The sequence below is a fragment of the Pezoporus wallicus genome, unplaced genomic scaffold (genome assembly GCF_028554395.1).
Source record: "Pezoporus wallicus isolate ANWC-B61680 ecotype Strahan unplaced genomic scaffold, APGP_CSIRO_Pwel_v1 scaffold_2146, whole genome shotgun sequence".
Lineage (NCBI taxonomy): Eukaryota > Metazoa > Chordata > Aves > Psittaciformes > Psittacidae > Pezoporus > Pezoporus wallicus.
The window spans coordinates 2,525,210-2,540,363 of NW_026639769.1; the positions used below are offsets into that span (position 1 = coordinate 2,525,210).

The following is a 15,154-nucleotide window of genomic DNA, read 5'->3' on the forward strand; positions in this document are numbered from 1 at the left end:
TGAAAAAGTCTGGGAATGAGCTCTGAGGCCTTGATGAGTTGGAATGTTGAAAGACAAGAAAGGTAAACAAGCAAGCCTTGGGGGATAGGCCGGGATGTTGTTGTGGCAGGGGAGATTCGCATGCTGAAACAACTGAAACACCCCAATCTGGTGAACCTGATGGAAGTGTTCAGGAGGAAAAATTCAGTTCAGTTAGAACTGGACTTTCCTATGGCATGAAGATTTTCATTTTGACTAGAGTAAACCTTGCTCTTTTCATCTAACATGGCTTAGGTTACTGCCCAGTGTTCAGACTTTTTCCAGCTCATGGAGAACTGTGTGGTCACAGTATTTGAAGACCAGATGCAGCCTGCGCTTCCTCCTGAACACTTCCAGCAGTTCACCAGATTGGGGTGTTTCAGTTGCTTCAGCATGCGGAGCTCCTCCGCCACAGCAACATCCGGGGCTATCCCCCAAGCTTGCTTGTTTACCTTTCCTGTCTTTCAACATTCCAACTTATCACCCCAGGGCTTGTTAAGCATCAAGGCCTCAGAGCTGATTCCCAGACTGCTTTTCATGCAAATCTTACCGCCTTCACTCCCCACAATAAACCATCCCTGCAACCTGTTTGACAAAGTCCTCTTCACGCAGCCAATGTCAAAACCTTTCTTGACAGACTTGCCTGTGATGATAGTCTGCTATCATTTCAAAAGCACTTACTGGATCTGCTAGATCCTGTAAAATCCAACTCCTTTGTCCTCATCTGAAACCTTAATGTTCTACCAGGAACTGTTAACCTGAAACTGTAGTTTCAGAGTTCCCAAGGGGTTTTCACGCAAACTCTTGCAAGGATATAATGGAGATACCAGGTATTAAAGAGAGATCTCAAGACATTACAGAGTTGTTATCACATTAAAGCAACCTACAGATGCCTCTGCCCTTCAGAGCACTGCTAAAACAACAAGCCAGTGGAACTGGAGCAACCAGTTCCAGCATGATGTGAATGAGGTACCACAAATACTTCCACAAAAAAAAAATGGGGAGAACCTCATGCAGATCCATCTAGGAGCATTTGTTCAACCAGGTATAAGTCTAGCAGATGTAACTTCACCACTCAAGCTGCCATGTCCTTACAAAAGCCCCTCTAATCCCGTCTTTTTCCATAGCTTACTTATGGTCCATCACCTTTTCTGTAGTTTTTTTCCCCCACGTGGCATAGTAAATACCTCTTGATTCACCATACTGAAACTTCATCTGGATTAAAAATAAATTGCAGTGGCATCAACCAAGTCAGGTTTGTTTAGAAGCACATTTGTCTTCTCCAGCTAAGCAATCAACATATGCTCATGTTGGCCCAGAGACCATTCGTTCAGTAAACAGGTTGCATGCAGGAATCTGCCTGCACATGCCTTTCTCCCTAAATTTTCCTTCTCCCTGAAGAGGGTTTGTAATGTGTTTTATCCTACATAAGAAACCAAATCCGGAAATCACAGAACGTTTTCTTGGTTCACAACTTTCTAGGACTGGGGGAGCATCTGTTGTGACAGGATGTGAGCATGGAGCAAACTATGTCAGGTAACTTCTAGACACATTTGACCTTTGATGGCTGACACATTTGACATTTGTAAAAATGAAAATGAATCTCTACTATAAATGTTATTTTACTCTTAGTGAATAAAGGCCCTCTGAAAGCAGGAAAAAGCCTCCACTCTTTTTGGTAGTGGCTTGTGATCTCAGCTGTCTTCACTTATCAAAAAAAAAATATGAATAGAAGTATCTTTGAATCAGGAAGTGAGACAAAACCAATTAGATGCAAAGAGTGCAATAGAATGGCATCTGCACTTCTGCTTTGGGGGAGAGATGCAAAATCAGGGCCCGGAGCTGCAATTAGTCAGTTTGATCCTAAAATTTAAATTTCATTTTAAATGTTAAGGGATGCTCACAACTAGGATGAAAAAATCCTCAAATACTCTTCTTTGTTTCAGTTAAAGCTGTCAGAAACATGTGAAGAAGAATCTATTTTTCCTGGGCAGTTCCAGGAACCCCAATAGAACAGCAAAAAGAGTCAGAACCTCATTGTCAGAGAAAAATGAGCTCACAAACCCTTCTATCACAGAGCAACAACCAAAACTCATATGAATTGCTGTCAATGGTGAAAAATCTCTTTATCTTTGAAAATATGTTAACAGAAATAACTTTGAACATGATTCCCACCCCCTCTGAGAATGTGCAGACTGTAATGCAGTGTTTGGCTGCTTCTCCTAACTATAATTTTAGGGTGGGACTTTCAAAGATTCTGTATGTTGGCTTTGTTTCAATTCTCATGATGACAACAGAAAATTTCAATGGGGTCCGCACATGACTAATGCAGAAAGCATCTGAGTCTTTCCTCCTTTTCTGCCCTTTACTGTTGCTGACCAAGCTTTGAGCACACAGATATGCTGAGCCAGGTCCAAGAATCTTTCATACCTTTTGGAGGTTGTGGACTCCTGAAAGAAGTTGGGCATCTGGAGGCTTTGCTGGTCTGATCTTCAGCTTGAGCTTTGGAGACTGGATTTGTAACTCTTCTTTTCAACCATTACCGAGGCTGAAGATGAAAATGATGATAGTAACAGTGTAATATTCAAGACAAATGGTATCTATCTTTTCTTAGTTTGACACAGCACTAATTGCTGTCATTTAACTTCATCTTTTCCCATTCAGGATGCCAAATTTAATTTTGCATTTGGTTTTGCCGAAGATCAGTTTGAGCTCTTGCTGATACCAACTCTTCTGAATTTTGACTTTGATCAGAGGTTAATGAGTTTGGAATAAACAGTTGTCACCAGCCTACAGTTTCCAGATCTTTCAACAAAGCAGTTATTTGTACTGATAACACATAGAAGTTTTTGTCTGATATCTGTCAAAGTAGTTTGGGTGTAAGCCATACCCATAACATGACTGTCATACCATCTTTCCCAGCACTTTTCCCCAAAACAGGCAGCTGTTCTACCTGTATCACAGAACTGGCAGGCACTGAACTGCCTTGTCAGTGTGGAGTAAATGAGCACAAACTTTCCTCAAGCTTGTAAATATTAAATCATTGATAAACAATAACATTAAGCAATGTGAGAGGGAAATGACATTGGCAGTCTTCTTCACCCATGAGCAGAAGTGCAAGGTGGTGAGCCCAGATTGCCAGGTGGGAAATGCTAGCATGGTGTCCATGCTGCCCCAGCACGTATGGTGCGAGCCTGGCAAAAGCCTGTGTGGAATCACACTGGGATACCTGGGGCACAGCAGCACCTTGAGACTGGGAGGGTGTCAAAGAAGGCTGCAGAGGAGCAGGGAGATGGACCTGAACTGTCCTCGAGTGCAAGATTAACTGAATCCAGTTTAACCTGTTATGATATCGATGCACTTGTCACATATGAGTGTTTCACTGCAAAGAGATTCTCTGCTTCCCTGAGAACACAAAGACAAGAAAATTTCTTTCCTTCCTTTTTGTGTAGTACTTCAGCAATACTTAAAAGTAACAGTGCAAAAAGTTATTCTAATTGAAGCAGATGTAATAACCTCAGCACAAATCAGGACGTAACACATCAGTCAGCTTTTAGCAAGATAAGAAAAAGAGTCATTTATTTGATGTGACCAACTGAATTTTTCTCTCTTAAAAGTTATTGTTTGCAATATTGCGGGAGTATGGGACTGGTAAAACCAAAGGATGAGTACTATAACATTATGTTTGACTTTTGAATGATATATCTTTTTTTCTAAGATTCATGAAAACATCAGAATTCATGTCAAAGCAATAAGATTTCAAACCAAGGAAACTCTTTTTTCCAGCAATTACATTTTTCCTAGTTTAAAAAGCATGTAAACACTATTAGTTTCCTATTTACAACACATGATTCTGTACTCTTTTGCTTATCCTCTTTTAAACATGTAATTATTGTATATTGTAACTGCACATTAATATTATCTATTGTACATAGTTTTATTTTAACAAAATAAATGTATTACAAAATATTTTGACAGCATCATTTAGAGAAGGTGCGGTGCTCTGTTTATATTCCCAGATGTTAATCACATAAAACCTGCAGGACAATTCAGATAGGAAAAACGTGTACTAACATATAGGGCTGCTTTTTGATAGTTCTGGAACCACCTGAACATTCCAGTGTCCCCTGCAGAAAGTCAAAGAGGAGATGACACTGATGAGGTTTGCTTGTCTCGGGCATGTTCCTTTTGGGAATTTTCCACTAGGAATTTTTAGGGCAGTTCGTTACGCCCTGACAAACCTAACACACAGATTACAAAATTCTTTGATAAACCCTTACTGATAGTAAGGAAGATGAGGAGCTGTGTAGCCTTTTGTTCAGCACACAGGGCAGGGTGAATCAGGAGAGAAAGTGAAATGCTGAAAGGGCTGAAGAAGTTACATAAGGAAAGACAGCCCTTAAATGCTGGACTGGAATCAAGAATATGACTGGCTCTAGACTTCCAGGGATTCGGTGCAGCAATGTGGATTTTGTCTAAAATAAAAATTTAAATTAAAAAAAAAATCAGTTTCTTTGCTTTCTTTAGCATTGCCTTCAAGACCAGAAGCAATCCCATTGACCAGCTGGCCTGGTCTTCAAATTAAGACTATAAATCCCACTATTCCTGAACAGCATCCCTAATAATGATTGGGCTAAAGAAGTAAGTTTCACTAGAGAAAGGCTTTTTCGCGTTCCTGCAGTCTGCAAACCTCAGCAAGCTTAACCAGCCTCTGCTTGGGGCACTCACTTGCAGAACAAAGGTAGCAAGTTCTGTTTCTAATAAGAAGGCACTGCAGCATGAATACCTGGATGCTATAAATAGGTATGTTCCCAAAGGAGCCAGGACAATTCAAGAGGGCACACGACATTTATCTGCCCTGGAGAAAGCTCTGGTATTAATAACCAGACTTTCCACAACTACACTTTCTCTGGGAAGCAGTAGCATGGAGAAACTACATCTGGGATCAACAACAAGATGCTGAATACATCTGCCAGAGCAGAAACTTCCTAAACTGCTGCCTGCTAAATCTGGTGGATATAGCCAGGGAAGGATATATATATCCTTGATGCTTTCACATTTCCCTGAGGGTCCACTGCTGGCTACTGTCAGCAGCAGGATATTGGATGAGACAGCCCTTTTCTCCAACCCAGGGCAGCAGGTCCTATGTTTTCATGTGAATACAGTGAGAGCAGGACAGAGCTGCTTGTCTCATCCCCCAGAAAACAGTGCAAGAAATGTGTCCAGGGTGAAGCAAGGGAAGCACCCTACCCTTCCTCTTATTGTCACTCAGGTTTGAAGACAGGGTGAAATATCCTGATTTCTGACGTGGTCAGTCTGGCTGGGCACACTAACTGCAGCACAGGAATGAGGGGAGCTGAACTGTAAGACCCAGGGAACTTTTGTAACCATCATATAACAGGAAAGCATTGTGAAAAATCAAAGCACTGCATGACTGTGACTATTGATGCTCAAGTTAAAAGAGTGACAACAAGCCTGAGAAACTGAGTGCTGTGCAGGATACAGATATGACTCATTACAAGCAACCTGACAATCTACACATTCCAAAACACACCAGGAGGAAAATAATAGCTTTATTATCAATCCCACTGACCAGAAGGGAAACCGAGCCACAAAAAAAATCCACCGATTTCTCCCTATTCACCTGGGATGCTTATGGCAGAGCCAAGAGCCAAGTGCAGTCCCTAAGCTGCACAGTCATGGCTTCGTATATCCACCTTCTCCTTCCTGAGCAGGCAGATAAAGCCATCTCCCTTACACAAAACTTTTCACTGCAGCAGGCATTCCAAGACGGGGCTGCAGAGCTGTGAATGGTTCAATACTGAGACTTTGCATAGGAGATTCTCTCTCACTCGTTGCTTTGCAAGATACAATTCTCCCAGGCAAGTCAAGTTCACCTTATACATGTAGAGCAAAATTTCCTTCCCTTACTTTTACATAGTTCAGTTCATGCCAGATTAACTGTGCAGTAGCAAATGACACTTTTAAGAGCTCCACATTGCAGTATGTGAGGATTTTTGTTTGGTGCTAGTGGGCAGTGTCCTGGTGAAGGGGACAACCAAAGTGCTACAAAAGCACAGTAAGAGCTTTCACGGGAGACAAAATATCTGGGACGTGGCAGTCTCTATAGCAAACACCCCTTGCAAATTCATCCACCAGAGACAGCTGTTTGAGGGCTGTTTAATTGCTTTGGACAGGGAGGATGTTGAGATTTAAATCTGTGGCTTTAAAGAGCATTAAAAGCCCCCCAAGGAGCCCCCAAGGAGATGAAGGTTGCCTGGAAAGGGCATTCTCATGCTTTGAAATGTGTGGGCTATGTTGACTGTCTGTAAATTTTGAGCAGAACATGCCATTCCAGCTGCAGCAAAAAGGGTGTGAAAGCTAAAAGGCCTTGTTGCAAGTATTAAAACTGGTGGGAATTGAACAGAATGAAGACTTAGTAGTGTAATAAATTCTGGAAAAAAGGCCCCTGGTTTGGACACACAAGCAGCAGGAATGGTGCTGGCTCTTTGAAAGTCACTTGTGGGAATCCAGCGTATCTGGATGAAATGGGATATGCACCAGTCAAATAACCTAGTGGGCTCTGGCATTGGCTGTACTTTTGTCACCCACAGCAAATCCACAGCATCTCCATTCACTTTTGCTTTCCTCCTTAAAAGACCATCCAGAAGTGTTAGCATGGTTTCAGTCAATACATCCTTCCCACTCTTCCACCCTCCAGTTTAGCTGCTACTGCATCAGTCAAAACCCTCTTTCACACTCTGCAGAGTTTTCTTCTGAGCACTTGCTGAGGTTCCCACTGTCTCACCATATCTGGGTAGAGCCCATATTTCCTATTGGCTGCAAAGGAAAGAAGTTTGCCACTTTCTAACCCTACTTCTAATCCTGATGCTATCACATCCAGACTCCATGAGAGAAGTCCAGTGAAGGAAATGACTTCATATCAGCATTGAGGAGATGTTTTGCAGGTGTTCACGGCTCTGGCAAAGAGTTTGTCGGAGCTTATACATATTCTATGTAAGAAATCTTTACACATAAATAAATATCAATTTGCTTTAAATTGCTTTCATACTACAATGTTGAGGTTTACAAAGGACAAAAAATATTTGGTAGGTCTCCCATAATAATTGTGATACCAGTTAGAAGAGTAACAAGATCAGAAGGATCGTGAGGTGCGATTTGAAACAGAACACAAGAACATCTTAAAGGGCAGTTAAATCCATCAGCAGAAAACTAGTGCTGCTGCTGTTTGACACAGCACTCTATTCAGAATTAGAGAAGGCAGAGTGATAAAGTCACCTCTTTCCTACTTGTCCTGGGTTCAGCAGTAGCAGTCATTTTTCTCCTTCTTGGTAGTTGGTGTAGTGCTGTGTTTTTGACTTTCGGCCTGGGAACGGTGCTGATAGCGCCACAGTGCTGAGGTGTTGTATTCTCTTCCCTTGTTATTTCCTTTATCATCATTATTATTAGTGGTAGCAGCAGTGGTTTGTGTTATACCTTAGTTACTAAACTGTTCTTATCTCAACCCATGGGAGTTGCATTCTTTTGATTCTCCTTCCCATTCCTCCGGGAGCAGGGGGAGGCAAAAAGGGGGGAAGTGAGAGCGTGACTGTGTGATTTATGGCTGACTTAGTTTAAACCACAACACTACTCAACTATAGTGCAGCTTTTACAGCTCCACAGACAAAAAAAATGTCAGCAACTAATCAATTAGAGATTAAATTAAATCTGTCTCAATGAGGACAGAACACTTGGGGGAGTTTCCAGCATGAAACCCTGGAAATGAATGTGACTGCATCTAGAAGACAAGACACTTAATTGAGGGAAGGCAGGTGCAGACATTAGTCTCAGCAACAGTTCTCTCCTAATGGCTATCTGAGAAGGTGTCTTTGTTTTGTAATCTCCTTGGAACCTCTCCCACTTGGCAACTCTTCCTCCTTTCACATAATTTCCCATTTTATTCAGGGGAGGATGAGGGATGAATATGGATCTGTCCTCCTGCAGGTGGAAACCAGAGCACAAAGGCAACTTACGTGGCTGTGGTGACCACAGGGCTGTTGCAGCAGCTCCCAGGTGTCCCCTAGTCTGTAAATGGTCTGAGAAGGTGTGAACCATCTTTTGGCATGTTTGCTCTCTTTCCTAACTGGGCTTGTCTCACCCACCCTGGCCACATTACTGGCCATTCCACAGCTTTCCTGTGAGCACATCTGACTGCTCACAAGCTCTGTGTGCAGCCACAGAGGAGCAGGTCTCCATGGAGCTGAGCAGCACAGGGAAGTGTGAGACCACCCTTCACAGCCCCCTTTCCCACCAGCTCAGCCAGGGGCTGGCTCGTTGAACCCAAACCACAATCATCATATTTTGTCTTGGTCCCTCTGACTCTGGAAACTGTCAGGAAAGACTCCTTGGGCTCTGCAGAGTCTCACTGATTCTACGTGGAGTCAGTTTCCCTCTGTCCCTGGACAAAAGCAGGTGGGAAGATACATGCTTTTGGTTCTGCAGATTTAATGTGTTGGGTTTTTTTTCCAAGGATTTGACTTTGGTAAGGCAATTTTTTTTTCAACAATATAGCTCCAATTAAGCAAATCACTGAAATATGTGCTTAACTGTAAAAGTCCATTGATATTAAGCAAAACACTTAAACATGAGCTGAAGTGCTTTGTTAAGTCAGGGCTGAGTATGCATTCACACTAATTTCAAGGTAGCAATTTGGGTATCCATTTCCATTTCATTGGCCTTAAGGCTCTGTCTTTGGCTGCTACTCCTGATAGACCTCAGGGTAAGAAAAACTAATGGCGGGGGTGAGGTGGTGGAGATATTAGTAATTGCATCTACATTACTGGGAAGGAAATAAAACCTGACATGAATAAAGAAGCTGTTACAGAGGTGGTGATGCCTCTGCGGTCTGCTTCCCCTCCTCCCCTAGTGACTGTTAGGTCCATGCGCGCTTTGTGCATGGAAAAAGGTCACACAGTGTGAAAAGCCTCTAAGGAAGGGAAACGGCACCTTTTTTTTTTCTTTTTCCCCCCTCCCTCATTTTTTACCACAGGATTTGCTATTATAAGGCTGTGCACTACATTTCTACAGCAGTAATGCTTTGAACAGCATGAGGAGTGGGGTTAAGCCTCATCTGCCCAGAAAAGTTAACCATTAAGAGCATTAAAGGGTATCATCAAATCCTTGACTGTCATAGTTACACCCTCTGTAATGTTGGAGGTACCAGGGAGAAGAAGCCGGAGAAGAAGCTGGCCTCTCCTCACTTGACATGGGAAAGGAGAGCTCAGGCAGTTTCACATTCAGTGGTGGCAGTGGAGCAGATGTCGCAGTCGCAGCGGATGGCCACAGGGTAAGTGTAGAAGGGATCCACATCAGGGGCACACTTGGGCAGCTTCACTGTCATCATCTTTGTCTCATTGTAGGTGCAGACACGGTGGTAAGACTCAATGTAAGGTGGTTCCAGCACCGGTTTCTGTGAGGGAGGAATACTGGCCTCAGACAAGCAGCAAGACAAACATCTGGTGTTCCAGTTTCCTCAGGGGGATTTAGTATAAATAGGGGAGCCACTGGATCAGGTGGAAGGGACCATGTAAATAAGTTTTAGGCTACATCTTTCAAGACTTGCTTCTTGGAGCCCTGCCATGGAGGAAAGTGGGTGTATGTGCATGTTTCTCTTTGTTTAAAACATAAAGCTCCAATTAAAGCTGCTTGAAGGAAGACAAAAGCCTACCCAAAAAGCTGGCTTTCAGGAGAATATTAGTGTTTCAACCAAATGCTCATGTTTGCCAAAAGCAGTTACTTTTTTCCAAAAGGATTGATTGTCCACCAAAGAAAATGCATTCTGCTGGAAACCCTTCCCTGTGCACAAGCTGCCTAAGAGTAGAGATGCATCCAAGTGTCAAATGGCTGTTTTTTTCTCAGACAGACCTGTCTTCCCAGTCAGGCTGTGCATCCCACAACACCCGATGGAAGTACACCATGGGGGATGAACCTGGCACAGCAGCCAGCCTGGAAGTCTGCAGTTCCTCATGAGAAAAACAGCTTGGCCAGAGACCTCAGACATCAAGAGAAAATGGGAGCCTGAAAGTCCTGAAGCCCCCATTGCCAAGTGGTACCACAGTGGCATTGCTTTTGCTGAAAAGTGAGTTTTTCCTTGACAGGGGCACCCATTTTCCAAAGACTCCAAGAAGAGGCAGAACACACAGGAATGGGAGTCTACTCACTTGTGAGATGGGACACAGCATAAGGTAACACAACCAGGAGACATTTAAATTTATTCTTTCTTTCACCCTGTGCTGTGTAAAGAGCCTGCCCTGGGAACCAAGAATGATAGCATGGAAAAGAACAAATGCAACATCTCAGCAAGAAGATATCCAAACAGCATCCCTCTTCCCAACAGCCCCCTCCACATACATCATGGTGCTTTCTAGAAGCTGTTGAGCCTACAACTGGATGTGTTCAGCTTAACTAAATGCCAGCGGTGTTGAAGTACACTAAGAAAGTCTGCAATGTCTGTGCTGCCAGAGGAGCTTCAGAGTAGGGGGAACAAGGTGATGAGAAGTCCCTTGAAGGAACCTCACCCCATCAGGGAAATCTAGCCACTGCTGGCCTTTCCCCTTACCCTAGCAGGCAGTGAAAAAGGGCAGTGAGAGCTGGCGTAAGACCATGTATCCTCCCGTGGTCACTTACAGGGTCCTTGTCTTCATGTGGATGAAATCCCTCTGGAGTCACGAGAGAGTTCCCTGAACAAATTAAATGGGGACTAGCCCCTTGAGCATTCCAGTGGCAGAAGGGCAAAGACCGTCAGAAACTTGTTCTCTGAAGTATGTGTAGAGGAACTTATACTTTTTTCTCCCCCCCCCCCGTATGCTCCCAAAACATAACCACTTCATATTTATACAGGGCTGTGATTTAAAACGGGACTGAATTAGAAGCAGACATTATCTTTGTGATTTGTTTTTTTTGGAATAAAATCTATTACCCATCAATTGGGAGCTCCATCTTCATCTCAAAGGAATTTCTTCCAGTAAAGTAACAAAGACCTTCTCTCCGTAAGTGTTCAAGCTGCAAGAGGCTTTCAAATTGCATAATGAGAGTATTACGTAACTGCTTCATTAATATCATCACATGCCCCCTTGAGGCAGTGGAAGGAGGGAGGGAACAACTGACAGCAAACACTGCTGGCAGTGGTAGCGAGGTGGTTGTGGAGCGGGACGAGTTTGCCTGTTTAGTATATAGCTGCAAGCTGCTTAATGTTGGGTGGGTTTCTTTTCTTAGGTGGGGAAGCACCTGTACTATATATCACCTATGGGGAAGCACAGTACCCAGGGATGTTGGCGCCAGCCAGCCCCCCTCAGCGCCGGCACAACCTCACCTCCCAGGTCTCGCAGCGTCCCCAGCACGCATCCGTTGTCACCCGCAGCCCCCTGCAGCCAGGTTTCTTGGCCAGGAAAGTGAACTCGCGCACAGCACAGCCAATGAAGGTCCGCAGGTCGATGGCAGAGGTCTGGAGCACGCCGCCACAGCCAGCCAGCAGCAGGAGAAGCACAGCGCCCAGCAGCTGGTGGTGGAGCTTCATGCTGAGGCAGAAGGGAGAGAATCAGAGGGGTGGAAGAGCCAGCACAGTTCAAGTACAAATGTACAGGCTCAGCTCAAGCTGGGGCTGCCCTTCCTCCCCTCAGACATGCTATTGCCCATCCTCATTCTGCCCAAGAGAAGATGGACAGATGTAAGAACAAGGGGCCACCTACCACTTCACCCAAAAGTGGAAAGTCTTAGTGAAAATGTCTGTAAGAGAATACATCAGCTTGCAGACTTTCCCTGCAGAGCAGTGGGTTTTGCCTGGAAGTGAAAAAGCCACCACCCAGTGCCCACAGAAATCTCTATATTGCAAGTTCACTTTGCAGATAACCTTTCCTACTATCCCACTTGGGTTGCCCTGAGCTTGCACTAGGCAGGTAGGCGTTTGGCTTCTCTCTCAGTGCACACACACGTTGTTGGCTGAAGTCCCTGACAGTAGTGGCCCTGGCAGGTCAGTCTGGAAGGGCTCTGTCCGTCTGTCAGGCACACCTATGGGAGGTAATAGGTTCCCTGCTTTGCTGCACAGGGGGAAGGCAGCACAGCTGCAGCATCATGCATTCATTAAGGTTCAGTATGCATGTAGCACTAGCATTTTGACTCAGGCACTTAATTCTGGATTTATCCCACTCACCTTTTAGCCTAAGTTAGGAGCCAAGCATCCCTGAACTTGTGCTATAATCTCAGCACCTCCCAAAAGTGTTACTGGAGTTGTCATTACCAATACCCTGAGCACTGGACTGGTGCTGGTCCACTCCCAGGACTGCAGTCAGAGAGCCTGGGAGTCTTTCCTGCACACACTGCCCTACCAGCCAGCTCAGACCCAAGCAAGGCTGCTAAACTGGTGAATGGAACTCTTTAGACAAGGGAGCACAGGAACGAGGGACCAAGGCTTAAACTCCTCACACTCTCTGAGCCCAGTATCAGCCAAGTCCCTCTGATACTTGCTGCCTTTCTGTCTCAGTGCAGAATGTAACCAGTCCCTTTGGAAAACTTCCTCTGTCAGAAAACAAAAAGAGCTGGGAAGTATCTCTAAGCCACAAGATCCATTTTGTGCTTCACATAATTGCACTGCATTTAAAAACGTCCACCTAGAATCCCAGACTTGACATTTAATTTTGAGAAAGTCAGGTACTGCATGAGGCACACAGACTTGTGTGCATTGGCCTGTATCCTCAGATGGACAGATTTAAGTTGAATGAGTTTGTCTTGCCTTTCACCTGACTGATGTTTGAGTCCCCAGGGTTCTGTTAAACCAAATCCTTTAAATTTGCCAAATACAGTTTTAGATTAGCACATGAATTTTGCTTCAATATATGTTGCCGTGCATACACTATAGTCTTGTACGTGATTGAAAAACAGTCTGTTTATACTTAAGCTTCAACAGGGCAAAAAAAGGTGAATGTTCCTTATTTTTAAAAGCAGACATCTGCAACCAGAAAAGGCAAACTTCAGAACAAATTGAATATTTATTCTTTGCCACTTTAGCAAAACCTGCTTCTTTATTCACGAGCCAGAGCCATGACATGGAGCAAACACAGAAGCACACTCACCTAACTTCTTGGAGTCAGATCTCCTTTTGCAGCTTCAAATTGCAGATGGTGTTTCAGGAAGTCAGAGTGAGCAGCAGGAGACCTACACAGCGATCTTAATCAGTTTTGTGCTCAGTAGATCTCCCCAGTGGTTGCTACTGGGTTGCTTAATTGCTTAAATATATAGAAAGTGTCCTGTCAATCAAGGCAAGACAGAGGCAGATTCTGACTTGAACTACCCAAAGCATCAAAACCATTGACTGTAAAGTGAGCCTTTCCTTTCCAACAGCAATTAGCTTAAAGGGTATTGTTTTGCAACATCAGCGTTGAAACAAATGGAATATCTTTGAGAGTGAAATAATGAGCAAGCACTGGGGCAAAATGGATCTTCTTTTCCGTACTGGAATTGCAACACAATTTATGAATAGATTGGGGGTTGGCTCTGAAATCATCATTACTCCCCTAATTAACAAGCCCTGAGCAGACACCCTGAAGGAAGACTTTTCAAATGTTTTGTGAACAAATACTTGATTTTTTTGTCAACTGCGTAAGATCTTTTTTTATTTGATTGCTCTGTACAAGCAAAGGCAAGGAATGGGGGAAGGAGGTGTGAGTTCGCAAGAAAAGCAAATGTTCTGCTGAGGACCCAGGCAGCTGTCACACAGATAAGCACCACTGTGCAAACAAAATCTGGAAATTGTGCCCATTGCCTTCACTCTGCAAGCACAATTTTCAGCTATTCACAGGACAGAGTGAAGTCGAGGAATCTCGGTGCTATGAAAAACTTGCTCATCAGTGATTTAAAAGACAAGTGGGTGAGAGAAGTACAGCCATAAGCTGACTCAGTGACCTTGACAAAGTCACCTTCCTTCCCTGTCACCAGCTCATGGCTGAACAGTGACTTCCCAGTGCTCACTGCTCCAATACCAAGGCACACCCAGAAAAGGCAGGGCAAGCATCAGTGTAATTATAAACCCACTTGGGTGATGCTCTTAGAGGCAGGCAAGTGAGTTTGTTAACTTACTTACCTTACAAGCTTCAAATATATGCTCCTGGTAGGTTGTATTCAGGCCTTCTGTAGTATGAGCTATGGAAACCAAAAAACAGACATTGAGGAAATGTGATATTAAAGTATTCAGGAAGAAACAAGATATATTGCACAGGTGTTCTCCCTACTTCAGGGTGAATAACCTGTGGCTTGAGGTCCTTGTCTCATTTCCAAGGTCAAAAGCCTATATCTGGTGCCACAGCAGGTCTCATACTCATGCTAACACCCCCGGTAACCCGCAAAGCACTTGCTATACTTTACTATTCAGCTTACAGCAGCCACTGCTCAGTTCTTTTTCTGTCTACTATGTGGCCTGCTGTTTCCCTGGTCAGTAAATTACACTAGTTACATACACAAAAGGCTGGTTATTCACCTTCAAAATTTGCCTTTGGTGTCTTTTTTAGGAAATAGTAATTGGAAGAAGTGAAAGAGGGAAGCAATTCTCTACAGCCAAGCAAGCCTCACAATAACGTCTCAGGACATTTCGCATAACAGCCAGCCGCTGTCCCCTCTTTAGACATGACATTGCAGCAGACCTTCACCTCAGCATATGCTGAGGTGTACACCAACACAAACGGACCAGACTGTCATCCTAACTTTTCTTCTTCTTTCACCTTTTCTCTCTCCAACTCTTAACCAACTACTTCTGATGAAGCAGCACACTAGGTCCCTACCAGAACTGAGGCTGCATCAGCTGTACAAAGACTCTGCCCTAGAGCTGCAGTGAGAAGACTAAGCCTTGCACATCAAGATAGGGAGGCACCCAAGCGCAGGGCATTCTCCAGCAAGGACTCTCCAGTCACTGACATGAGTCCCTCTATCCAGCCTCAGCCTCCAGGCTTTCACAATCACCTCCTGAAACACAGAAAAGCAGTAAGCATTAAGTTCTATTGCCATCATCACATGGAAACCAACTACTTCAGAAAATTAATTCACTTAACAGAACACCAAACAACAACAACAAAAAAGAAAATTACAAGAG

General features: G+C 43.9%; 1 protein-coding gene across 1 annotated transcript; it reads right to left on the minus strand.

The window, feature by feature from the left end:
- Nucleotides 1-9,101: 9,101 nt before the first annotated feature.
- GPHB5 (glycoprotein hormone subunit beta 5) lies at nucleotides 9,102-11,593 on the minus strand. Its single transcript, XM_057416069.1, has 2 exons — nucleotides 11,390-11,593; nucleotides 9,102-9,487 (listed from the first exon to the last, which is right to left on the minus strand). The coding sequence occupies exons 1-2, from the start codon at nucleotides 11,591-11,593 to the stop codon at nucleotides 9,299-9,301; spliced, it is 393 nt and encodes a 130-aa protein (XP_057272052.1). The 3' UTR covers nucleotides 9,102-9,298.
- Nucleotides 11,594-15,154: the final 3,561 nt, after the last annotated feature.